Source organism: Stegostoma tigrinum, chromosome 42, assembly GCF_030684315.1.
Source record: "Stegostoma tigrinum isolate sSteTig4 chromosome 42, sSteTig4.hap1, whole genome shotgun sequence".
NCBI classification, from domain to species: Eukaryota; Metazoa; Chordata; class Chondrichthyes; order Orectolobiformes; family Stegostomatidae; genus Stegostoma; species Stegostoma tigrinum.
The window spans coordinates 3099331-3123041 of record NC_081395.1 but is presented as its reverse complement, the minus strand read 5'-3'; the positions used below and the strand labels follow the sequence as shown (position 1 = coordinate 3123041).

General features: G+C 47.0%; 1 protein-coding gene across 5 annotated transcripts in view; it reads right to left on the bottom strand.

The window, feature by feature from the left end:
• Positions 1 to 23711, bottom strand: part of eml3 (EMAP like 3) — a 90730-nt gene that overhangs the window by 5596 nt on the left and 61423 nt on the right. For all 5 annotated transcript variants that reach the window (XM_059641639.1, XM_059641637.1, XM_059641641.1 and 2 more), the window contains 13 exons: positions 23558 to 23668; positions 22467 to 22562; positions 21290 to 21424; positions 14451 to 14589; positions 12936 to 13087; positions 12585 to 12710; positions 12291 to 12422; positions 9930 to 9997; positions 3762 to 3850; positions 3238 to 3335; positions 2301 to 2388; positions 1668 to 1766; positions 474 to 604 (listed from right to left, as the gene is read on the bottom strand). In XM_059641639.1, the coding sequence (XP_059497622.1) occupies positions 474 to 604; positions 1668 to 1766; positions 2301 to 2388; positions 3238 to 3335; positions 3762 to 3850; positions 9930 to 9997; positions 12291 to 12422; positions 12585 to 12710; positions 12936 to 13087; positions 14451 to 14589; positions 21290 to 21424; positions 22467 to 22562; positions 23558 to 23668 (1464 nt within the window). The remainder of the gene's footprint in view (positions 1 to 473; positions 605 to 1667; positions 1767 to 2300; positions 2389 to 3237; positions 3336 to 3761; positions 3851 to 9929; positions 9998 to 12290; positions 12423 to 12584; positions 12711 to 12935; positions 13088 to 14450; positions 14590 to 21289; positions 21425 to 22466; positions 22563 to 23557; positions 23669 to 23711) is intronic.

Sequence of the window (23711 nt, the reverse complement as noted above, 5' to 3'; positions counted from 1 at the left end):
CAGAGGAATCACAGAACAAACCTTTCTCACATTAATAGTTTTGGAAGTCTAGAACCGCCAAACTTCAAAAAGCTTTGGTATTTTCATCACTGAGATCGACAGATTTCTGATGGACTGAGGCAGTGTGTGGTTGGGGGAGGGAATCCACACAGTCACTTTTTATGATGTTGAAACTGCGAAGGTACACTCAACACAACTGAACAAAACAAAACCGAAAGAACCGAGGATGCTGGAAATCAGAAACAGAATCAGAAAATTGCTTGAAAAACTCAACAGGTTTGGCAGCATCTGTGCAGAGAAATCAGAGTTAATGTTTTGGGTCCAGTGACCCTTCTTCAGAACCCACATTCTGAATATGAGTCACTGGACCCAAAACATTTGCTCTGATTTCTCTCCGCAGATGCTATCAGACCCGTTTGGTTTTTTCCAGCATTTTATCTTTTTGTGTCTCTCATCAACTGACTCGGACTGACCTTAGGTTTAGCACATGGATATTGAAAGAGATGAACTTTGCAGAAATCATCAGCCACAGCCACTGTGCGTTCATTGTGAGAGCGGCACAGTGCATTGATGTCCGTTCCATCAGAACCATCTGGCCAGACCCCTGAGGCAAGACAAAAAGTAAAAACGAAATAGCTCCCAGTGCTTTTCAAACTGCTTGAAAGTTAGCAGTATGGACCAAGGCTGTTGGAATTCATAAAATTTTTGCACCTGTGCCAGCTCTTCAAAAGATCTCTCCAATGATTCCCACTCTTCTCTTCACCCCCCATTCCTTTTCCCATAGTTATAGGAGCATGGGCAGGCTATGTGGCTCATGAAGTCTCCTACCCCGCTGGTTGTGGTCTCACTTTCCAGTCTCTCCACATTACTTAAAGTTGCTCATCCCTAGTTTGCCCAGTAAATATCCTCTGTCCCTTTTCTTAGGCAGGTTTATATTTGCCAGTGCAGGGGGAAAGTGTATCTGCACTAGTTATGTTTATTGCTGGGGAAATGAATGTAAAAGGGAAGCTTAGAGCAGCTGTCAAAAGTGTTGGTGAGACCACATCTGGAGTACCGTACATAGTTTTGGTTTCCTTATTTGAAAAAGGACATAACTGCACCAGAAGCAGTTCAGCAAATGTTCACTTGATTCATTCCTCTGATGAAGGGCTACTTTTCAGATGAAACTTTAAGTGGGATGGGCGTTAGAGTTTAGAAGAACAAAAGATGATCTTATTGAAACAGTAAAATCCTGAAGATGATGGATGGATGGATGGATAGACAAGAAAGTCGGGTTGAGACCACAACCAGATCAGCCACAATTTTATTGAATTGGGAGCAGGCTGGTGAGGTCAAATGGCCTATTTCCACTTCAAGGTCCCATGTCCTAAGTAGCTGACTGTAACGGTTTATTGTGAATTCACCTTCATTGCAGAGCATTACCTTTAGAAGCCCATCTTGATGGCTGTTTGGTTTGGAAGCCCCTATGACTAGAGCAGTGTAAAGTCAGAGTTGGTTAACTTTGTGTTAGATTCACCCCAGCTCAGAGTTATATCCCTTCTTCAAGGGGGAGGTGCTCCAATAGCCCTCACACATTCCTCAGCTGTCCACTGATTATAGAATTCTCAAGTATTCCATCAAGCACTCTCCCCATAGCTCACACCACTGCCCAAAGCCATAATCCTTACCAAAAACATGGAATCCCAGGACACAGGTATATGAGACCCACTCCAGATCCTTGCACTCGTAACGATTCCTGAGTAATTTACATCCTGACCCGATGTCCCCTGTAAAACAGGATGCCAAAACCTGGAATAAATTACTCAGTTATTACCTGTTCAAATAGACATCGTTTCCCTTTTTCTTTCCATTCAGGTCTGTTGGGAATCTGCTGATATCATAGAGACTGAGGACAATTGAAGTCCCTTCATCAATTGTAACTTACAAACTCAACAGACTGGGTAATAATCAAGGAGTCTTCAATACGTACCACACAGACAGTCCACTGACTCGCTGAGGCACAGGCTTCATCTACAAGGGATCCTCCCCAATATAGTAAGTGTTTGCATCTCCCTTGTTTATATTGACTTCTCAAAGATATGACAATCACCTCCACATCTCATATCTGTAACATATATGCCAGACCAAAAGCAGAATGCCTCATCAAATCTTCCTCCACACCCCAACTAGAGCTACTGAGGCCCAGCCTGGCACCATTACTGCCGCCAGCAAATCCTGCCCTCTTTAATAACATGTGTTTGAGGGCATGGCAGTACTGCTTTTAGGAGAAGCCTAGGTAATCTGGAAGCTTCTGTACTTACAGTAGAGGATCTCGTAGTCTCCAGAATTGGACATGATGAAGTGGCTGTCTTGAGACCAGTCCAGGTGAGTGATGAAGCTAGAATGACCCTAAATATAAGCAAGAGAGGAATGGAGTTATAGTGAGTCACTGTCACGACAAACACCAACCATCGCACATTTATTTAATGCAGAACTTAACACTTCAACATAGTCTGTGTGGGCCATGCTTCACAAATGTTAGTTCAGGAGCCAGGCCCACATCAGGGCTTAAGACCTTAAGATGGCCCTCAAAACCTACCTATTTTGTTAAGTTTTTGATTATCTATCCTGAAACCTCTTTGCGTGATTTATCGCAGCTTTGTCAATGAAACTTTGACAACAAAGAGGCTTGGGACATTCCCCTACACGAAATGCACTGTTTGTACATTCTGTGTGAAGACATGTTATTGTGAATTACTTTTTTTGAGTAGTAGGTCATCTTCTCCTGCCTGTCATGAACCTGGTTGTCTTCACTTTCCCACCTAGCCTTAGATGGGGAAGGATGATCTCCAGGGCAAGATACCAGACACTCAAGTGCGCCCATAGAATGGTATCCTGAGCAGTTATTACTGCCTGCGGAGGGCAGTGAGAGGGACATGGTGAGGAATGCACATAGTGGAGATGGAGTGGTGAATTGAAGAAGCAGATCAGATCCCAATCCAAGAAGTGGCAATAGTGGGGAGGGAAACATCAGATTGGATGTTTCCCTCCCCACTATTGGTGAGGGAACCAAAAGATTAGAGCACGGTTCCTGGGCTTGTCACAGGAAGACATTAGAAATGGCTTGGTAGCTCTGAGTGGACCCATTGTCTCCCAAACAGAGGACAGAAAAGAGCAAAAAAATAAAAAATTAGGGAAAGGAGGGTTCAGAACAGTTCAAATTTAATATAAATTGATATTAGCCACCATGAGTCTTACCATGCACCTGCCAAACCGGCTATACTTCCGACCATTCTCACTGACAGTGTAGAGGTAAATGTAGTTGTCATGTGATCCTATTGCCAAGAAATTACCATCTGTTGGAATATAAAATATTAATACACATGCAACAACCGGTTTTTGGAAAAACTTGTTGATGGTGGTCTGCTGGGTTCCTGCTCGTCACAGCTGCATCCAGCTTAGTATAAGCTTGGCTGCAATATCCACACTACCACCTGCCCTGGCAAAACACGCAGGCTGCAGAGGTTCATCTGGAATGCTTGGTAGACTGACTAGAGATGATCCTGAGGGATACTGATTAACCATGCTAAATCCTCCTGATCTCCCCATCAGTGAGCCTATTGCTGTCTGTTACCCGGGAATCAACCCACCAAGACTGTTAGAAGCTATTAGGGTCATGGGGAGGGCAGGGTTGCTGCTAGGCATGTGTCTTACCACTCAGCAAGCTTGTGACTTCTGAGAATGCCAGTTGGTATCAGTGACAGTTCACAACATGTGATTACCTGGGGAATAGCGCACCACCGAGAGCTGCTCATTTCCGTCGACAGTACTGGAAACCAAAGCCTGTGTTTCACAATCCAGAACCACCCACCTGTGGGGGAGAAGAAAAAAAAGTAACATTTGCAGGGGGTGAAGTGAGAAAGGGGAGGAGACAGAGGAAAGACATGTGTCCCAATTTCTTGTTACAGTGTAATGAGATTTAATGAGGTTCATCCCACAATGAATACATTGATTGAGCATTGAAACTTTTCAGATGCAGGGACACAGGGAATTGTGCTGAGAATACATCTCCAAGTTTTCCCGTGATTGGACAGTTCATGTCCATGAAAGCCATCACTCCCCTACTCAGAATTACACAAGTGTTAAGGCGCAGAAGGCTGCCATTCGGCCCATTGTGTTTGCACTGGCTGTCCATCAAATGAACATCGTGACTTACAAAACAGAAGTTGCTAGAAAAGCTCAACAGGTTTGGCAGAAGGGCCACTGCACCCAAAACATTAACTCTGATCTTTTTCTTCACAGATGCTCCCAGACCTGTTGAGCTTTCCCAGCAACTTCTGTTTTTGTATCTGATTAACAGAATCTGCAGTGCTTTCGGGTTTTATTGATCATGACTTAGTGCCATTCTTCTACCTTTCCCCTATTCTTTGCACGTTGTTTCTACTTAAGTAAGTGTCCAATGCCCGTCTTGAGTGCCTCAACTGTACCTATCCTCAGTGATAATGGGAACTGCAGATGCTGGAGAATCCAAGATAGTAAAATGTGAGGCTGGATGAACACAGCAGGCCCAGCAGCATCTCAGGAGCACAAAAGCTGACGTTTCGGGCCTAGACCCTTCATCAGAGAGGGGGATGGGGTGAGGGTTCTGGAATAAATAGGGAGAGAGGGGGAGGCAGACCGAAGATGGAGAGAAAAGAAGATAGGTGGAGAGGAGAGTATAGGTGGGGAGGTAGGGAGGGGATAGGTCAGTCCAGGGAAGATGGACAGGTCAAGGAGATGGGATGAGGTTAGTAGGTAGGAGATGGAGGTGCGGCTTGGGGTGGGAGGAAGGGATGGGTGAGAGGAAGAACAGGTTAGGGAGGCAGAGACAGGTTGGACTGGTTTTGGGATGCAGTGGGGGGGAGAGGATGAGCTAGGCTGGTTGTGTGGTGCAGTAGGGGGAGGGGACGAACTGGGCTCGTTTTGGGATGCGGTGGGGGAAGGGGAGATTTTGAAGCTGGTGAAGTCGACATTGATACCATTGGGCTGCAGGGTTCCCAAGCGGAATATGAGTTGCTGTTCTGCAACCTTCGGGTGGCATCATTGTGGCACTGCAGGAGGCCCATTATGGACATGTCATCTAAAGAATGGGAGTGGGAGTGGAAATTGTTTGCGACTGGGATGTGCAGTTGTTTATTGCGAAGCGAGCGGAGGTGTTCTGCAAAGCGGTCCCCAAGCCTCCGCTTGGTTTCCCCAATGTAGAGGAAGCCACACCGGGTACAGTGGATGCAGTATACCACATTGGCAGATGTGCAGGTGAACCTCTGCTTAATGTGGAAAGTCATCTTGGGGCCTGGGATAGGGGTGAGGGAGGAGGTGTGGGGGCAAGTGTAGCATTTCCTGCGGTTACAGGGGAAGGTGCCGGGTGTGGTGGGGGTGGAAGGCAGTGTGGAGCGAACAAGGGAGTCACGGAGAGAGTGGTCTCTCCGGAATGCAGACAGGGGTGGGGATGGAAAAATGTCTTGGGTGGTGGGGTCGGATTGTAGATGGCGGAAGTGTTGGAGGATGATGCGTTGTATCCGGAGGTTGGTGGGGTGGTGTGTGAGAACAAGGGGGATCCTCTTTGGGCGGTTGTGGCGGGGGCGGGGTGTGAGGGATGTGTTGCGGGAAATGCGGTCAAGGGCGTTCTCGACCACTGTGGGCGGAACGTTGCGGTCCTTGAAGAATTTGGACATCTGGGATGTGCGGGAGTGGAATGCCTCATCGTGGGAGCAGATGTGGCGGAGGCGGAGGAATTGGGAATAGGGGATGGAATTTTTGCAGGAGGGTGGGTGGGAGGAGGTGTATTCTAGGTAGCTGTGGGAGTCGGTGGGCTTGAAATGGACATCAGTTACAATCTGGTTGCCTGAGATGGAGACAGAGATCCAGGAAGGTGAGGGATGTGCTGGAGATGGCCCAGGTGAACTGAAGGTTGGGGTGGAAGGTGTTGGTGAAGTGGATGAACTGTTCAAGCTCCTCTGTGGAGCAAGAAGCAGCGCCGATACGGTCATCAATGTAACGGAGGAAGAGGTGGGGTTTGGGGCCTGTGTAGGTGCAGAAGAGGGACTGTTCCACGTAACCTACAAAGAGGCAGGCATAGCTGGGGCCCATGCGGGTGCCCATGGCCACCCCCTTATCCTCACCACATTTGCAAGCAGTGCATTCAGACTGGAATCACATTTTTTTTCCCTCAGAGCACATTTGCTTCTTTTTCAAGTCATTTAAAATCTGTTCTGTCTGGTTCCTGTTCCTTTTTCCAACAGGAACAGTTTTTCCCCACCTACTGTGTTCAGGCCCTTCATAAACCTCTCTCAGATCTTCTCTTAGCCTTCTTCAATCTTGTAAATCTCCCCTGCTCTTTCTCCAATGCACTCATATCTATTCCATAATTCTTACCAAGTTCAGTATCACCTCCTGTTGTACAATATGCTCCTCTTAGTAATGCTGAGCATACTGTATTATTAACTTCTCTCTCTATCTGTTCTGCTACCTTTGATGTGTGCACATGTACAGCTGTGTCCCTCTGCTCCTGCACCACTTTTAGAATTGCATCTCCTAATGTATTTCAAAGTTTTTTCTAACAAAATCAGGTCAACACAATGAATGAGGAAGTATTGGTTATCTTGAAAGACATTAAGGTAGATAAGTCCCCCAGGCCAGACAGGATCTATTCCAGCATACTGTGAGAGGCAAGGCAAGAAATAACCGGGGCCTTAACAGATATCAGTGCACGGAGGACCCGAGAATGGCCAATGTTGTTCCTTTGTTTAAGAAGGGAAATAGAGAAAATCGAAGTAATTATAGGCCAGTGAGCCTGACATCAGTGTGTTGGGAAGCTGTTGGACAAGGTAATGACCAGATGGATACAAAACTGGCTTGGGCAAAGAACACAGAGAGTAGAGGTTGAAGGGTGCATTTCGGAATGGAGATAAGGAACTAATGGTATCCCATAGGGATCATTGCTGGGACCTTTGCTGTTTGTAATATGTATAAATGATCTGGAGGAAAATGTAGATAGTCTGATTAGTAAGTTTACAGATGACACCAAAATTGGTGGAGTTGAAAATACTTAGGAAGATTGCCAAAGGATACAGTAGCATATACAGAGATTGCAGAAACAAAAGCAGAAATTGCTGGAAAAGCACAGCAAGTCCGGCAGCATCTGTGACGAGAAATCAGTGTTAACGTTTCAGGTCCGGTGATCCTTACTCAGAACTTCCTCAATTCTGAAGAAGGGTCACTGGACCCGGAATGTTAACTCTGATTTCGTGCCACAGATGCTGCCAGACCTGCTGAGGTTTTCCAGCAATTTCTGCTTTTGTTTATGATTTACAGCATCTGCAGTCCTTTCAGTTTTTAGATAGATTGCAGATTTGTGCAGAAAAATGGCACATGGAGTTTAATGTGGACAATTGTGAGGTGATGCATTTTGGAAGATCAAATTCACATGTGAATTATTCAATAAATGGCAGAACATTTAGGAGCATTGGCATATGAGGGACCTGGGCTTACAGGTCCACAGATCCCTGAAAGTGGCAGCACAGATAGATGAATTGGTCAAGAAAGCATACAGCAGGCTTGCCTTTGTTGGCTGGGGCATTGCATATAAAAGTTGGTAAGAAGTTATGTTACAGCTATACAAAACTTCTTTTAGGCCACATTTGGATATTGTGTGCAGTTCTGGTCGTCACATTACCAGAAGGACATGGATGCTTTGGAAAGGGTGCAGAGAAAATTTCCCAGGATATTGCCTGGTCTGGAGAGTTTTAGTTACGAGGAGAGTTTGGATAAACTTGAATTGTTTTCACTGGAAAACAGGGGCTGAGTAGTGATAATGGGAACTGCAGATGCTGTGAGAATCCAAGATAATGAAATGTGAGGCTGGATGAACACAGCAGGCCCAGCAGCATCTCAGGAGCACAAAAGCTGACGTTTTGGGCCTAGACCCTTCTTCAGAGAGGGGGATGGGGTGAGGGTTCTGGAATAAATAGGGAGAGAGGGGGAGGCGGACCGAAGATGGAGAGAAAAGAAGATAGGTGGAGAGGACAGTATAGGTGGGGAGGTAGGGAGGGGATAGGTCAGTCCAGGGAAGACGGACAGGTCAAGGAGGTGGGATGAGGTTAGTAGGTAGATGGGGGTGCGGCTTGGGGTGGGAGGAAACGATGGGTGAGAGGAAGAACAGGTTAGGGAGGCAGAGACAGGTTGGACTGGTTTTGGGATGCAGTGGGTGGAGGGGAAGAGCTGGGCTGGTTGTGTGGTGCAGTGGGGGGAGGGGACGAACTGGGCTCGTTTTGGGATGCGGTGGGGGAAGGGGAGATTTTGAAGCTGGTGAAGTCCACATTGATACCATTGGGCTGCAGGGTTCCCAAGCGCAATATGAGTTGCTGTTCCTGCAACCTGCGGGTGGCCTCATTGTGGCACTGCAGGAGGCCCATGATGGACATGTCATCTAAAGAACGGGAGGGGGAGTGGAAATGGTTTGCGACTGGGAGGTGCAGTTGTTTATTGCGAACCGAGCAGAGGTATTCTGCAAAGCGGTCCCCAAGCCTCCGCTTGGTTTCCCCAATGTAGAGGAAGCCACACATTGGGGAAACCAAGCGGAGGCTCGAGGACCGCTTTGCAGAACATCTCCGCTCAGTTCGCAATAAACAACTGCACCTCCCAGTCGCAAACCATTTCCACTCCCCCTCCCATTCTTTAGATGACATGTCCGTCATGGGCCTCCTGCAGTGCCACAATGATGCCACCCGCAGGTTGCAGGAACAGCAACTCATATTCCGCTTGGGAACCCTGCAGCCCAATGGTATCAATGTGGACTTCACCAGCTTCGAAATCTCCCCTTCCCCCACCGCATCCCAAAACGAGCCCAGTTCGTCCCCTCCCCCCACTACACCACACAACCAGCCCAGCTCTTCCCCTCCACCCACTGCATCTCAAAACCAGTCCAACCTGTCTCAGCCTCCCTAACCTGTTCTTCCTCTCACCCATCCCTTCCTCCCACCCCAAGCCGCACCTCCATCTCCTACCTACCAACCTCATCCCATCTCCTTGACCTGTCCGTCTTTCCTGGACTGACCTATCCCCTCCCTATCTCCCCACCTATACTCTCCTCTCCACCTATCTTCTTTTCTCTCCATCTTCGGTCCGCCTCCCCCTCTCTCCCTATTTATTCCAGAACCCTCACCCCATCCCCCTCTCTGATGAAGGGTCTAGGCCCGAAACATCAGCTTTTGTGCTCCTGAGATGCTGCTGGGCCTGCTGTGTTCATACAGCCTCACATTTCATTATCCAGGGGCTGAGTAGTGACTTGATAGAGGTCTACAAAATTATGAGAAGCTTTGACAGAGGCTTTTTTCCCTAGGGTGGAAAGGTCAACTACGAGAGGGCATGGGTTCAAGGCGAGAAGGGGAAAGTTTTGGGGAAAAGTGCCGGAAAAACTTTTCATCCAGAGGGTGGAGGGTGCCTGGAATGCACTACCAGTAGAAGTGGTGGAAGCAGGCACATTAGGAATGTTTAAAGTATATCTTGATGCAGACATGAATGGGAGGCAAACAGAGGGATGGACACTGCGCATGAGCAATAAGTAGCAGGTCTAAATAAGGAGGAATCAGCACAGGCTTGGTGGCCTGAAGGGCTATTCCTGTGCTGAATTGTATTGTACATAAAATGCATCACCCCACACTTCTCGACATTGAACTTCAGCTGTAATGCATCTTCCCACTCCAGCAACTGATCAACATCCTTCTGGAGTTCTACACTGTCCGCCGCACTGTTTACAATGCTTCAGGTTTCAGGCCATCCACAAAGTTTGAAATTGTCTCCTGCATACTGAAGTCAATCATCAGGATGCATGACCTTTTGATGTCAGTTGGCACAGTTAAAATGCAGAGAGATGAACTGAAAATAAGCAGATAGTAAAATGTGGGAGTTACCTGCCTGTCTGCAGTCCGACAGCCACTACTGCACCACTGCAGTGGAAATCAGCACACAGTCCAGTCTCCTGTGAAATTAGTGGAATCGTTAAAAATACAGGCCATACAGCAGGAGCCTCACCATGTCACTAAATACTTGACACACAGTTAAACACTTTCAAAAGGCAGTGAGAACCAACCTTTAATTGGTGGAGCAGCTCTTTGTTGATTTTGTCCATTTCCTCAATTGCTCACGCCAATGAATTTTGCCAGCATTTGGGCAGCTTTCAGGGAAAAATTCACTTGGTACCCCATGTAATTTTAATGTTGTTAGGAACTCAGTGCCTGAAAGGGGAAGTAGAGGCAGAAACTCTCGACTCATTGAAATCATGTCTGGATCTGCACCTGAAGCTCTGCAGCATCCAGGATATGAACCAATGACCAGCAAATAGGATCAGGCTGAATGGCTTTTTCTTGGCCAGCTCATCCAATGATAGGCAGAATGGCCTGTTTCTGCAAGCATTCTAGATTTTCTAAATGTCTGAAAAGGGAGACTTGAAGCAGTATGAGGAGAAGAACAGGGACGAATTAACTCTGATCTTCCCCTCTCAGATTCCCCTTAAGCTCTCTCTCTCTTTCTCTCTCCCCCACCCTTCCCACCTACCCGAACCCCCCCACCTCCCTACCATACTCCCTTCTGTCTCTCTCTCTCTCTCTGATTTTCTCAAATTGAATGGCCTCCCTCTGTGCTGTAACAATTCTACTGTTTCTAAGCTGCTCACTTCTGCCACAAGAAGGAGCTCACATCCTGTTGTGAGACGACACACAGAAGCTGTGGCCACGCAGGTTTGGCAGCGCTTTTCTCAGCACTATCAGCAGTCCCACTGTCTGATCAGTCAGGCAATTGATATAACCTGGAGAAGGACACACATCAGAGAGCAGGTTCAATGCCAGCTCAGTTGTGCCAGAATGCTGAAGGAACACAGAGAATGCTGGAGAAACTTAACTGGTCTGGCAGTGTCCATGGAGAGAGAAGTTCACATTTTGAGTTGATAGGACTCTTCAGAACCGTTCTAAGGAAGAGTCATAATAGACTTGAAACATTAAGTCTGTTTCTCTCCCCATAGATGCTGCCAGACCTGCTGAGTTTCTCCAACTCTTTCTGTTTTTATTTTGGATTTCCAGCATCCACAGTAATTTGCTATTATTCAAGTGCTGACACTAACACAACTCCTCCTTAAATTGCCTCTCAGTTTTCGGATGAGCACTGTGAGAAACTGAGTCCTGGGATTCCTGCTTGTGTTAATGGAGAAAATCAGAGAGAGAGAGAGAGAGAGACAGAAGGGAGTATGGTAGGGAGGTGGGGGGGGGGGGGGGGGGGTTGGGGTAGGTGGGAAGGGATAGAGAGAGAGAGAGAGAGAGAGAGCATAAGGGGAATCTGAGAGGGGAAGAACAGAGTTAATGTTTTAGTCTTGTAACCTCTGATCAGAACTTGGACAGATTGGAGATTTAATCAGGGTCAAGCAATTACAGACTCAGAATGTGTAGGCTCAGGATTGGGGAAAGAATAAAAGGATCATTCTTGTGATAGGGTGGCAGGTAGTAGTGAAATATAGAAACACAGTGTGTGTAGTTGTAGTCGCCCTGATATAGGAAGATTATTATTAAACTGGAGGCGTTCAGAAAACATTTACCAGGATGTTGCCAGGAATGGAAAGTTTGAAATATAAAAATAGGCTGAAAGATTAGGACTTGTTTTTACTGGAATGTAGGAGGTTAAGTAGTGACCTGACACAGGTTTCTAGAATCATGGGGGACACAGACAAGGTGAATGGACGAGGGTCTTTTCCTGAGAATATGGGACTTCAAAACTAAGGGGCATTTTTTTAAGGTGAAAGGAGAAAGCTCTGAAAAGCAAAAGGAGCAACATATTTACACAGAAAGTGGTTCGTGAGTGGAATGAACTGCTAGAGAAAGTGGTGGATGTAGGTACAGTTACAGTGTTTAAAAGACATTTATATAAGCTCATGAATAAGAAAGTTGTGGAGTGGTATGGGCCAAGCGCAGACAAGTGGGACTAGTTGGTGTGAATTGGTTGGGTTGAAAGCTCTGTTTCTGTGCTGTATGACTATGATATAAACCTTTTCCTTTATTCACTCCTGGGACATGGACATCACTGACCGGGTCAGCTTTTGTTGCTCGTCCCCAACTGCCCTTGAATTGGGTAGACGGGACCAATAGTTCCCAGGAAGGGTTTTCCAGACGGGGGCAACAGTCAGAGTTTCGTGTGAAGACAGCTTCCCCTTCACCTCATTGAAGGTTCAGGATCGCTCAGTCCTGTTCCTCTAAGGCAGAGTGTGAATGCATGGTCTTCCCTCTCACCTCCAATGTTTTACGCCACTCCAGCATGTGCTGCTCCTGATCCCACAGACACACCTGCCTGTCGTGCGCACAGGTCAGGAAGAGATCTCGGAATGGGTGTGTGGCTAATCCCCACAGTTCATCTGTGTGTCCCTGCAAGTGAACCGCAAAGCATAACCAAACAGAAACACCTCTCCATAACGGTTAATTCACGAGCCAATCTGTATCTCACCCTGGTTAATATCCTTCAGACAATGGATCACCCAGAGCTGTGAAGGGGTGGGATGAGCCAGAATCTTGGTGTTCTGCACTGACCTGCACAATAGGAGTAAAGGGCTCAGTAAAACTGCCCCTCAGGATGGCATTCCGTGTGGTTCCAATCAGAAGATCATCTCCTCGTCCTTCCACAATAGTACGCACAGCTCCAAATCGCTCTGGGATCTGCAATACAAAGCAACACTGCTTTTCTTTCAAGACTTGAGACAACCCAAATAGTAACATCACCAATAATAAAGTATTTCTCCAATGTAATCACTAATTTCACCAAATCAACTTTGCTTCTCCTGTTTGTACCCTTGCTCGCCCCTTCCTTCACCCACTCCCTACCTCCCTCCACTTGTTGCTATTCTGTCTCCCTCACGTTTTAATACTGTGTGTCTGCCTCACCTCAGTCTCTCGATCTGCTGTAAGGCTCAGGTTCCAGTGGATGATTTTGCGGTCTTTCCCTCCTCCACTGAGTAGTGTGCCATCTCTCATGACGCAGAGGGTGAAGATACTACCTTCGTGGGCCTTTGTTTGCTTGGCAATCTGATAGGTTTCTGAAACAGTACCAGAAAACTTGAGTGAGACTCCTGCAACATGCTCACTGAGACTTCGATTTCTTACAACACTCCTCAACCTTTCTGAACAAACAAAAGCACTTTACAAGCAGTGATTTATTTGGAAGTGGAGTTACTGCTAGAACACAGCAAGCTCCACAATCAGCCATGTAACAGATCAGATGGTCTGCACATTTGGTGATGTTGGCTAGAACATAAAAATATTAGCCCCAGGATGCTCCACAGATACCCCCTGCTCTTCCTCCAACGGTAAGAGTGGGACCTTTTATCCCAAGCTTAGAGGACAACAGGGTCTCAGATTGATGTTTCAGCTGAAACACACCACTTCTGATGGTACGATAGTGACCCTCTGACTGTGTGGAGTTCCCATATTACTGACCCTCCAACAGTGCGGCGCTCTCTCAGCACTGACCGTCCGACAGTGCCCACTCTCTCAGCACTGACCCTCCGACAGTGCCCACTCCCTCAGCACTGACCCTCCAACAGTGCCCGCGCTCTCAGCACTCACCCTCCAACAGTGACAGCGCCCACAGCACTAACCCGCCGACAGTGCAGCGCTCCCTCAGCACTGACCCTCTGACAGTGTGGGGATCTGTTAGTATGGCTCTGGGATTGTCAGTCCAGATTCTGTGTCCATGTCTCCACAGTAAACCTTTAACCCACAACCTTTGAGGTTTGGTGGGGGTCGGAGTGTGGGGGTGGGGGCAGGGGTGGCAGCTCAGTGACTCAATGTTTAGCACTGCTGCCTCACAGAGCCAGGCACGTAGGTTTGATTCCACCCTCAGACGACTGTGTGTGGAGTTTGCAAGTTCTCCCCATGTTTGCGTGGTTTTCCTCTAGGTGCTCCAGTTTCTTGCTGCAGTCCAAAGATGTGCAGTTTAGATGGATTGACTGTGCTAAATTGTCCGCAGTGTTAAGGATTGTGCAGGCTAGATGGATTTGCCATAGGAAATGCAGGGTTACAGTGATAACATGGTGGGGTGGGACACTATTTGGAGGGAAGGTGTGGATGTGGTAGGCCTAATGGCCTGCTTCTACACTGTACGGATTTTATGATTCATTCCATCTCAGAGGTGAGGGTAAAAGCTGACTGAGGTAATTATTAAAAAATTAACATCTTAACCACACCAGCTGATTCCACACCAAGTGAGAGATGCCTCCCACAGTCATAAGCAAACTACTCACTGCGTCCTGCTGCTTGAAGCCCTGCTCTATGTAAAACACATGTTCCTGACATTATTTCTGGGAAGTGTGCCTGCCTCTTCTCTGATAATTCAGTTTATGTCCATGTCCCTCACAGAAACCAGGGCAAACCCCAATGGTGGAGACTGCTGCCAAGTACCTTTGGCTCCTTTGCCCAGTGTCTTGACGTCTGCAGCTGCTTTACCCCACAGGAGGATATTTCCCTCTGAGTCACCAGTCAGCACATCCCCATTTCTCAGGAACACAAAACACTGAATAAATTTGGGTTTCTTGTATTTCTGTAAAATGAAAGAGGAAACAAATTCAGCTGCTAACTCGTGCTTCCTGCCACTGCATTATCACCAACAGGTCAGTTCCCCTCACTATATCACCTTGTCGCTTTACCAGCTTTCCAGTTCCTCACAGTTAAGCCAGGACAGCGCATGGGTTACAGGAACTATTCAACTACGAGGGTGATATGGACCAGAATAATTTGCAGCATGGTCACAGCAATAGGATAAGACAGAGAAGAAAAAAGTAAATAAGAGGATAAGACATATTGGAAAAAGTAGGTTATTATGTTCTGTTATTCAATAAGATCATGACTGATCTGAAAATCCTCAACACCCGTTTTCCTGCCTGACCACCATAACCTTTGATTCTCTTACTGATTAAACATCTGTTTATCTCAGCCTTGAATATCTTTAAGGATCCAGCCTCAACAGCCCTCTGTAGTAAAGAATTCCAATACCATACTCAGTGGGAAAGAAAAAGTCCCCCTCATCTCTGTCCTTACTTGGTGACCTCTTACTCTGAGATTTTGCCTTTTGGTCTCAGTCTCTCCCATAAGGCCATAAGATAAGAGCAGAATTAGGCCATTCAATTTAGTGAATCTGCTCTGCTATTAAATCATGGCTGATACGTTTCTCAGCTCCATTCTTCTGCCTTCTCCATGTAACCCTTGATCCCCTTATTAATCAAGAACCTATCAATGTGTCTTAAATACACTCAATAATTTGGCCTCCACAGCCTTTGTGGTAATGAATTCCACAGATTGACCATCCTCTGGCTGAAGAAATTCCTCCTCATCTCAGTTCTAAAGGGTTGTCCCTTCACTCTGAGGCTGTGCTCTTGGGTCATAGTCTCTCATACTGATGGAAATACCTCCATGTCCACTCTATCCATGCCTCTAAGTTTCAGTCAGATACCCCTCATTCTTCTAAACCTCACCGAGTACAGACCCAGACTCCTCAACCACTCCAAAATGACAAGTCCTTCACCCACAGGATCATTCTTATAAACCTCCTCTATGCCACCCCTTCCAATGCCAGCACATCCATCCTTAGATACGAGGCCCTAAACTGCTCAAAATATTCCAAATACGGTCTGACCAGAGCCTTTTACAGCCTCAGCAGTACACCTCTGTTCTTGTATTCTAGCCCTTTTGAGAAGAATGCTAATAGTGTATTTGACTTCCTAACCGCCATCTGAACCCGTACGTTAACTTTTAGAGAATCCCAAACTAGGACTCCCAAGTCTGTTGGTATTTCAGATTTCCAAAGCATTTTGTCATTTAGAATATGGTCTATGCCTCTATTCTTCCTACCAAAGTGCATAACCTCACATTTTCCCACATTGTATACCATCTGCCATTTTGTCAGCTCTCCTCATACATCCAAGTCCTTCTGCAGCCTCACCATTTCCTCAACACTATCTGCCTCGCCATCCATCTTTGTGCCACCTGCAAACTTAGCAACAATGCCATCAATTCCTTTGTCCAGATCTTTAACGTATTATGTGAATAGTTGTGGTCGCATCACTGATTCCTGCGGAATTCCACTAGTCACCAGCTGCCATCCTGAAAAAGACCCCTTTATTGCTACTGTGATAATGGGAACTGCAGATGCTGGAGAATCCAGGATAATAAAATGTGAGGCTGGATGAACACAGCAGGCCCAGCAGCATCTCAGGAGCACAAAAGCTGACGTTTTGGGCCTAGACCCTTCATCAGAGAGGGGGATGGGGCAAGGGTTCTGGAATAAATAGGGAGAGGGGGGAGGCGGACCGAAGATGAAGAGAAAAGAAGATAGGTGGAGAGGAGAGTACAGGTGGGGAGGTAGGGAGGGGATAGGTCAGTCCAGGGAAGACGGACAGGTCAAGGAGATGGGATGAGGTTAGTAGGTAGGAGATGGAGGTGCGGCTTGGGGTGGGAGGAAGGGATGGGTGAGAGGAAGAACAGGTTAGGGAGGCAGAGACAGGTTGGACTGGTTTTGGGATGCAGTGGGTGGAGGGGAAGAGCTGGGCTGGTTGTGTGGTGCAGTGGGGGGAGGGGACGAACTGGGCTGGTATTGGGATGCAGTGGGGGGAGCGGAGATTTTGAAGCTGGTGAAGTCCACATTGATACCATTGGCCTGCAGGGTTCCCAAGCGGAATATGAGTTGCTGTTCCTGCAACCTTCGGGTGGCATCATTGTGTCACTGCAGGAGGCCCATGATGGACATGTCATCTAAAGAATAGGAGGGGGAGTGGAAATGGTTTGCGACTGGGATGTGCAGTTGTTTATTGCGAACCAAGCGGAGGTGTTCTGCAAAGCGGTCCCCAAGCCTCCGCTTGGTTTCCCCAATGTAGAGGAAGCCACACTGGGTACAGTGGATACAGTATATCACATTGGCAGATGTGCAGGTGAACCTCTACTTAATATGGAAAGTCATCTTGGGACCTGGGATAGGGGTGAGGGAGGAGGTGTGGGGGCAAGTGTAGCATTTCCTGTGGTTGCAGGGGAAGGTGCCGGGTGTGGTGGGGTTGGAGGGCAGTGTGGAGCGAACAAGGGAGTCACGGAGAGAGTGGTCTCTCTGGAAAGCAGACAAGGGTGGGGATAGAAAAATGTCTTGGGTGGTGGGGTCGGATTGTAGATGGTGGAAGTGTCGGAGGATGATGCGTTGTATCCATAGGTTGGTGGGGTGGTGTGTGAGAACGAGGGGGCTCCTCTTTGGGCAGTTGTGGCGGGGGCGGGGTGTGAGGGATGTGTTGTGGGAAATGCGGTCAAGGGCGTTCTCGACCACTGTGGGGGGAAAGTTGCGGTCCTTGAAGAACTTGGACATCTGGGATGTGAAGGAGTGGAATGCCTCATCGTGGGAGCAGATGCGGCGGAGGCGGAGGAATTGGGAATAGGGGATGGAATTTTTGCAGGAGGGTGGGTGGGAGGAGGTGTGTTCTAGGTAGCTGTGTGAGTCGGTGGGCTTGAAATGGACATCAGTTACAAGCTGGTTGCCTGAGATAGAGACTGAGAGGCCTATGAAGGTGTGGAATGTGCTGGAGATGGCCCAGGTGATCTGAAGGTTGGGGTGGAAGGTGTTGGTGAAGTGGATGAACTGTTCGAGCTCCTCTGGGGAACAAGAGGCGGCGCTGATACAGTCATCAATGTAACGGAGGAAGAGGTGGGGTTTGGGGCCTGTGTAGGTGCGGAAGAGGGACTGTTCCACGGAACCTACAAAGAGGCAGGCATAGCTGGGGCCCATGCGGGTGCCCATGGCCACCCCCTTAGTCTGTAGGAAGTGGGAGGAATCGAAAGAGAAGTTGTTGAGGGTGAGGACGAGTTCGGCTAAGCGGATGAGGGTGTCGGTGGAGGGGGACTGGTCGGGCCTGTGGGACAGGAAGAAGCGGACGGCCTTGAGGCCATCTGCATGCGGAATACATTTCCACTCCCCTTCCCATTCTTTAGATGACATGTCCATCATGGGCCTCCTGCAGTGCCACAATGATGCCACCCGAAGGTTGCAGGAACCGCAACTCATATTCCGCTTGGGAACCCTGCAGCCCAATGGTATCAATGTGGATTTCACAAGCTTCAAAATCTCCCCTCCCCCCACTACATCCCAAAACCAGTCCAACCTGTCTCTGCCTCCCTAACCTTTCTTCCTCTCACCCATCCCTTTCTCCCACCCCAAGCCGCACCTCCATCTCCTACCTACTAACCTCATCCCACCTCCTTGACCTGTCCGTCTTCCCTGGACTGACCTATCCCCTCCCCACCTCCCCACCTATACTCTCCTCGCCACCTATCTTCTTTTCTCTTCATCTTCGGTCCGCCTCCCCCTCTCTCCCTATTTATTCCAGAACCCTCGCCCCATCCCCCTTTCTGATGAAGGGTCTAGGCCCGAAACGTCAGCTTTTGTGCTCGTGGGATGTTGCTGGGCCTGCTGTGTTCATCGAGCCTCACATTTTATTACCTTTATTGCTACTGTCTGCTTTCTGCCAGTGAGTCAATCCTCTCTCCGTGCTAATACCTTGTCCCTGATAGCATGGGCTCTTATTTTATTAGCAGCCTCCTGTGCAGCAGTTTGTCAAAGGCATTCTGGAAATCCAAATAGATCATGTCCATTGGATTTCCTTTTTTTTAAAACTTGCTTATTACCTCCTGGAAGAATTTGAAACGATTTGCCAGGCATCACCTCCCCTTGATGAAGCCATGCTGACTCAACTATTTTACCATGCGCTTCCAAGTATTCCACCACCTCATCCTTAAAAACGGACTCTAAAATCTTACCAATCACCAACATCAGGCTAACTGGTCTACCGATTCTTGTCTTTGCCTCCCTCCCTTCTTAACTAGGGCTGTTACTTTAGCCATGTTCCAGTCCTCTAGAACCCTCCCTGATTCTAGTGATCCTGAAAGATCACCACCAATGTTTTCAGAATCCCCTTTAGAACTCTGGGGTGTAGTCCATCTAGATTAGGTGATTTATCTGTCTCAGACCTTTCAGCTTCCCCAGCAGTTTCTCCTTAGTGATGGCCACTACACTTACTCTGTCCCCACCCATTCTCATCAGGTTCTGGTATGCTACTGGTGTCTTCCGCTGCGAAAACTGATACAAACTACCTACTCAGTTCCTCAGCTTTGCTTCCCATTATTTCTTCTCCAGTGTCATTTTCCAGTGGGCCAATACCCACCCTTACACTTTCTTTTATATATCTAAAAAAGACTCTTGCAATCTTCTTCTATATTATTATGTAATTTAGTCTCATATTTCATCTTACTGCTTTTTAGTTATCCACTGCTGCTTTTTAAAAGGCTTCCCAAACCACTGGCTTCCCACTAATCTACACCACACTTTTTTTTTTGCTTTTAGGCTGCCCCTGACTTCCCTTGTCAGTCATGGTTTCCCCATCATCTCTTCAGTAAGTTTCTTCTTCCTTGGAATGAATTTCTGCTGTGCCTCCCAAATTACTCAAACTTCTGCCTCACCGTTTTCCCTGCTAGGCTCCCCTTCCAACCAACTCTGGCCACCTCCTCCGTCTCATGACAATGCGGTTACCTTCACTCAATTGTAATATCATTCTATCGATTCCAGCTTCTCCCTCTCAAACTGCAGGGTGAATTCTACCATATTATAGTCACTGAACCCTGGGGGTTACTTCACCTTCAGCTCCCTAATCAAATCTGCCTCATTACGCATTAACAAATCCAGAACTGCCTGTTCCCTAGTGGGCCCTACCACAATTTGCTCTAAAAAATCTGGTAGACATTCCATAAATTCCTTTTCTTGGGATCTGCTACAGAGTTTTTTAGAGTATAGGCTGAACTCGCCAGTACAAAGTGCCAGTTAGTAGGCAGTGACTGGTTAGATAGTACAGTTTGAATTCTCTGGCACAGAGCTCGTTGTTAGTACAATGACTGTTTAGACAGTACAATATGAACACACCAGTACAGAATAGCCTGTTAGTACGAGCTCACTGGCACAGAGCTCCTTGTTAATACGGTGACTGTTTAGAAAGTACAGTTTGAGCTCACAAGCACACCAGCTGCTTAGTACAAAATGATTGTTCAGAAAGCTCAGACTGAACTCACCAGAACGGTGGCTAATTATAGTCATAGAGTCATACAGAACGGAAACAGAACCTTTGGTCTAACCAGTCCATGCCAACCATAACCACAAACTAAACTAGCCCCTCCTGCCTGCACTTGGTCCATATCCCTTCAAACATTTCTTATTCATGTACTTATCCAAATGTCTTTTCAATGTTTTAACTGTACCCACATCCACCACTTCCTCTGGAAGTTCACTCCACACACGAACCATTCTCTGTGAAAAAAAATTGCCCACATCTTTTTTAAATCTTTCACTTCTTATCTTAAAAATATACCTCCTAGTCTTGAAATCTTCCACCCTAAAGAAAAGACATCTATCATGCACCTTATATATACCCCTCATGATTTTATAAACATCCATAAGGTCACCTCTCAACCTCCTACGCTCCAGCAAAAAGAGTCCCAACCTATCCAGCCTCTCCTTATAATTCAAACTCACCTCTCCCAGCAACATAGTGGTAAATGTCTTCTGAATCCTCTCCAACGTAATAATATCCTTCCTATAACAGGGCAACCAGAACTGGATGCAGTACTCTAGAAGAGGCCTCACCAACATCCTATACAACCTCAACATGATGTTTCAACTCCTTTTCTCAACTGTCTCAGCAATGAAGACATGCATACTAAATGCCTTCTTCACCACCCTATCTATATGTGATGCAAATTTCAAAAAATTATGTACCTGAGCCCTAGGTTTCTCTGTTCTACAACGCTGTCCAAGGCCCTAGTTTTAATTATATAAGTTTTCCCCTTGTTTGTTTTACCAAAATGCAATGGCTCACATTTATCCAAATTAAACTCCATCTGCCACTCCTCAGCCCATTCACCCAAATAATCAAGATTTTTGTAATCTTAGATAACTTTCTTCACTGTCCACTATTTTGGTGTTATCCCCAAGCGTACTAACTGTACCTCCTGTATTCTCATCTAAATCATTTATGTTAAATGACCAACAAAAGTAGACCCAGCACCGATCTTTGTGGAGCACTGCTGATAATAGGTCTCCAGTCAAAAAAACAATGGGGATAATAATATATATAATAAAAATAATTGGGAGAGTTCAGTTTGATGGCACTGACACAATAGAGAGTAACTAACTGTTAGTCAGACAGTAGTCTTGCATCACTCACCCCAAAGATGCCCTGCTTCTTGGTGAGACAGGAGCCAGTCCAAGTCCAGAAGTAGACATGTGACTTGCCACAGGTTACAACACTTGAGCTGTCTGCTGGGTGAAACTCAACCTCAAACACAGCCTCATTGGTGGTCTGTCAGGGTGAGAATGTCAGGGATTAACATCTGACATCAGTTCAGAGACAAACATTGCATTCTACAGTACTGGAGGCCATTCTTCCCATTGGGTCTATGCCAGCTCTTTATTAGATCTGCCCAAATAGGCCCAACTCTCCTCTAATATTTCCCAATAGCAATGAAAACATACACTTTCCATTATTTCTGTAATTCCCTTTTTGAAAATTCCTAATGAAACCACTTCCACAGCATTCCAAATCACAACAACACAATGTGTCAAAAAAAAAGGCAATTCTCTTTCCCTGCTCTGGTCCCTCTGTCGATTCTGTATAATCAATGTCGTTAGTTTAGTGGAAATGGTTTCTCATTCACTCAGTATGAACTGTATTATCAGCAACCAGACTGACTCCAACTTCAATATCCCAGACCCTTCCCCATTCACACTGCAGATGGCAAATAGCTCCCTCACATCTTGAAAAGGAACATGGCCTAACTTCCATGTCCATCTTCATCTCTCTCTGGGAACAACCTGGCTACAGGAACTGTTATTACTGTTCTGTAAAGGGAGGTAGCAGTCAGAATCTGCTGGAGCCAGAACAGCTCAAACAGAGTCCTCATGGTGAGTTTTGTAGAAGACGGTATTTTAAGTCATGGTCCCCAAATGCTAGGTTTCCTATAGGCCTGTCTACCCTTCAGCATTACTTGGTGAGTAACCAGGGCCATGCAGGCTAGCACTCTAACCAGTGCACTCACCCAGCAGGCTTTCCACTGGCTGTTGTTTAGGTTGGGGCTGATCACTTTACAAAACCCCTGACTCACAGAAAGTGATCAAGGCTGGAGCACCTTCCAGCTCCACAAAGCAGCAGCTTACTAACACAGATATGCTCCAGGTCCCCCATGTCCCACTGTGGTTAATACTAGACATACACCAACCCTGCATGCAGAGTTCATTCCACTACAAAGTCACTGCCTCAAAGGAGTTCACCTGTTATTCCTCAGCCCAACAAGAACCCATCCCAGCTTCCCTGCCCATCATTCTGTCGAGTTTAAAATACCTACCTTAATCTCCACCTGCTTGGTGCCCTTGGCACAGTCCCAGATGGACATGATATGCTCAGTGGAATCATCAACCACACAGAGAAAAGCACCAGAATCCTGCAATATCAAACAATAGCATGAACCTCCCTGACTGGTCACCTGGAAACCTCTGAGACGAAAGATGCCCAAGGGAGGGAGTAACGAGGGGACATAGAGGAGAAGGAGTGATGAGGGGATAGGGAGGGGAGGGAGTGACAAGGGGTCACATAGGTAAAGGAGTGATGAGGGAAAGAAGAGGGGAGGTCTGAGGGAAGGCAAGAGAAGAGGAGGAAACTGCTATTATGATCTTTGTGACTTCAGGATATGTCCCAAGTACTTTTCAGTTATTGAGGTATTTTTGAAATATACTGGTGTAACGTAGGAACACGGCAGCTGATTTACACACTGCAAGCTCCCACATAGCAATGGAGAATGACCCAGATCAACACTTTACAGTGATATTCACTGAGGGATAAATACCGGCCCTAGGACCCCCAGGGAAAACTCCCCTCTGCTCTTCCGATAGTGGCGTTGGATCTTTTACACCCACACCCTCCCAACGTCTCAAGAATGCAAATGGATTCTCAGTTTCATGTCTGATCCAAAGTGAGACAGTAGGGAAACTGTAGGATACAGCATCACTCAGTTTCACACCAGTCACAATGAGAAATCTTCAGAGAGAGTCCTTTTCCAGCCACCATACTGTACATCGATCAGCTAGGACCACATATCATTCCCAGTCCAACTGAAGGGTGTTGCCCCAAATGGGGAATTTGGTGAGGAATACTACTTTCCTCATTGTTGGGACCACATAACCTGTATGCGTGAAAGGTCCTGCATTAGACCCAAGTATCACAGGTAGATTGTGAAGAGGAGCAGCAAGCACTTACAAAAGAGTCGGCACCTTCCAGAGAGGAGAGGACAGGAGAAGGGAACTGAGAGAGAGCGAGAGAGAGGAGGGGAAGGAATAGAGGAGGAAGTGAGGGAATATGATGGAATGGAACAGGAGAGGACAGGAGGAAATATGAGGGAGTTGAGCAGCAGGGGAGGGAATAGAAGGACGATGGACTTACAGCCTTGGAGAAAGCGAGTGTAGCGACTCCTCTCTCAAAGCTGCCTAGGCCAATATGTTGTAGTGTTTGTAAAGTCACTGAGTCCCATATGTGGACACAAGGCAACAGAAGCTGCAAAGAGGAACACAAAAACCAGAATCAATCTTAACATGGC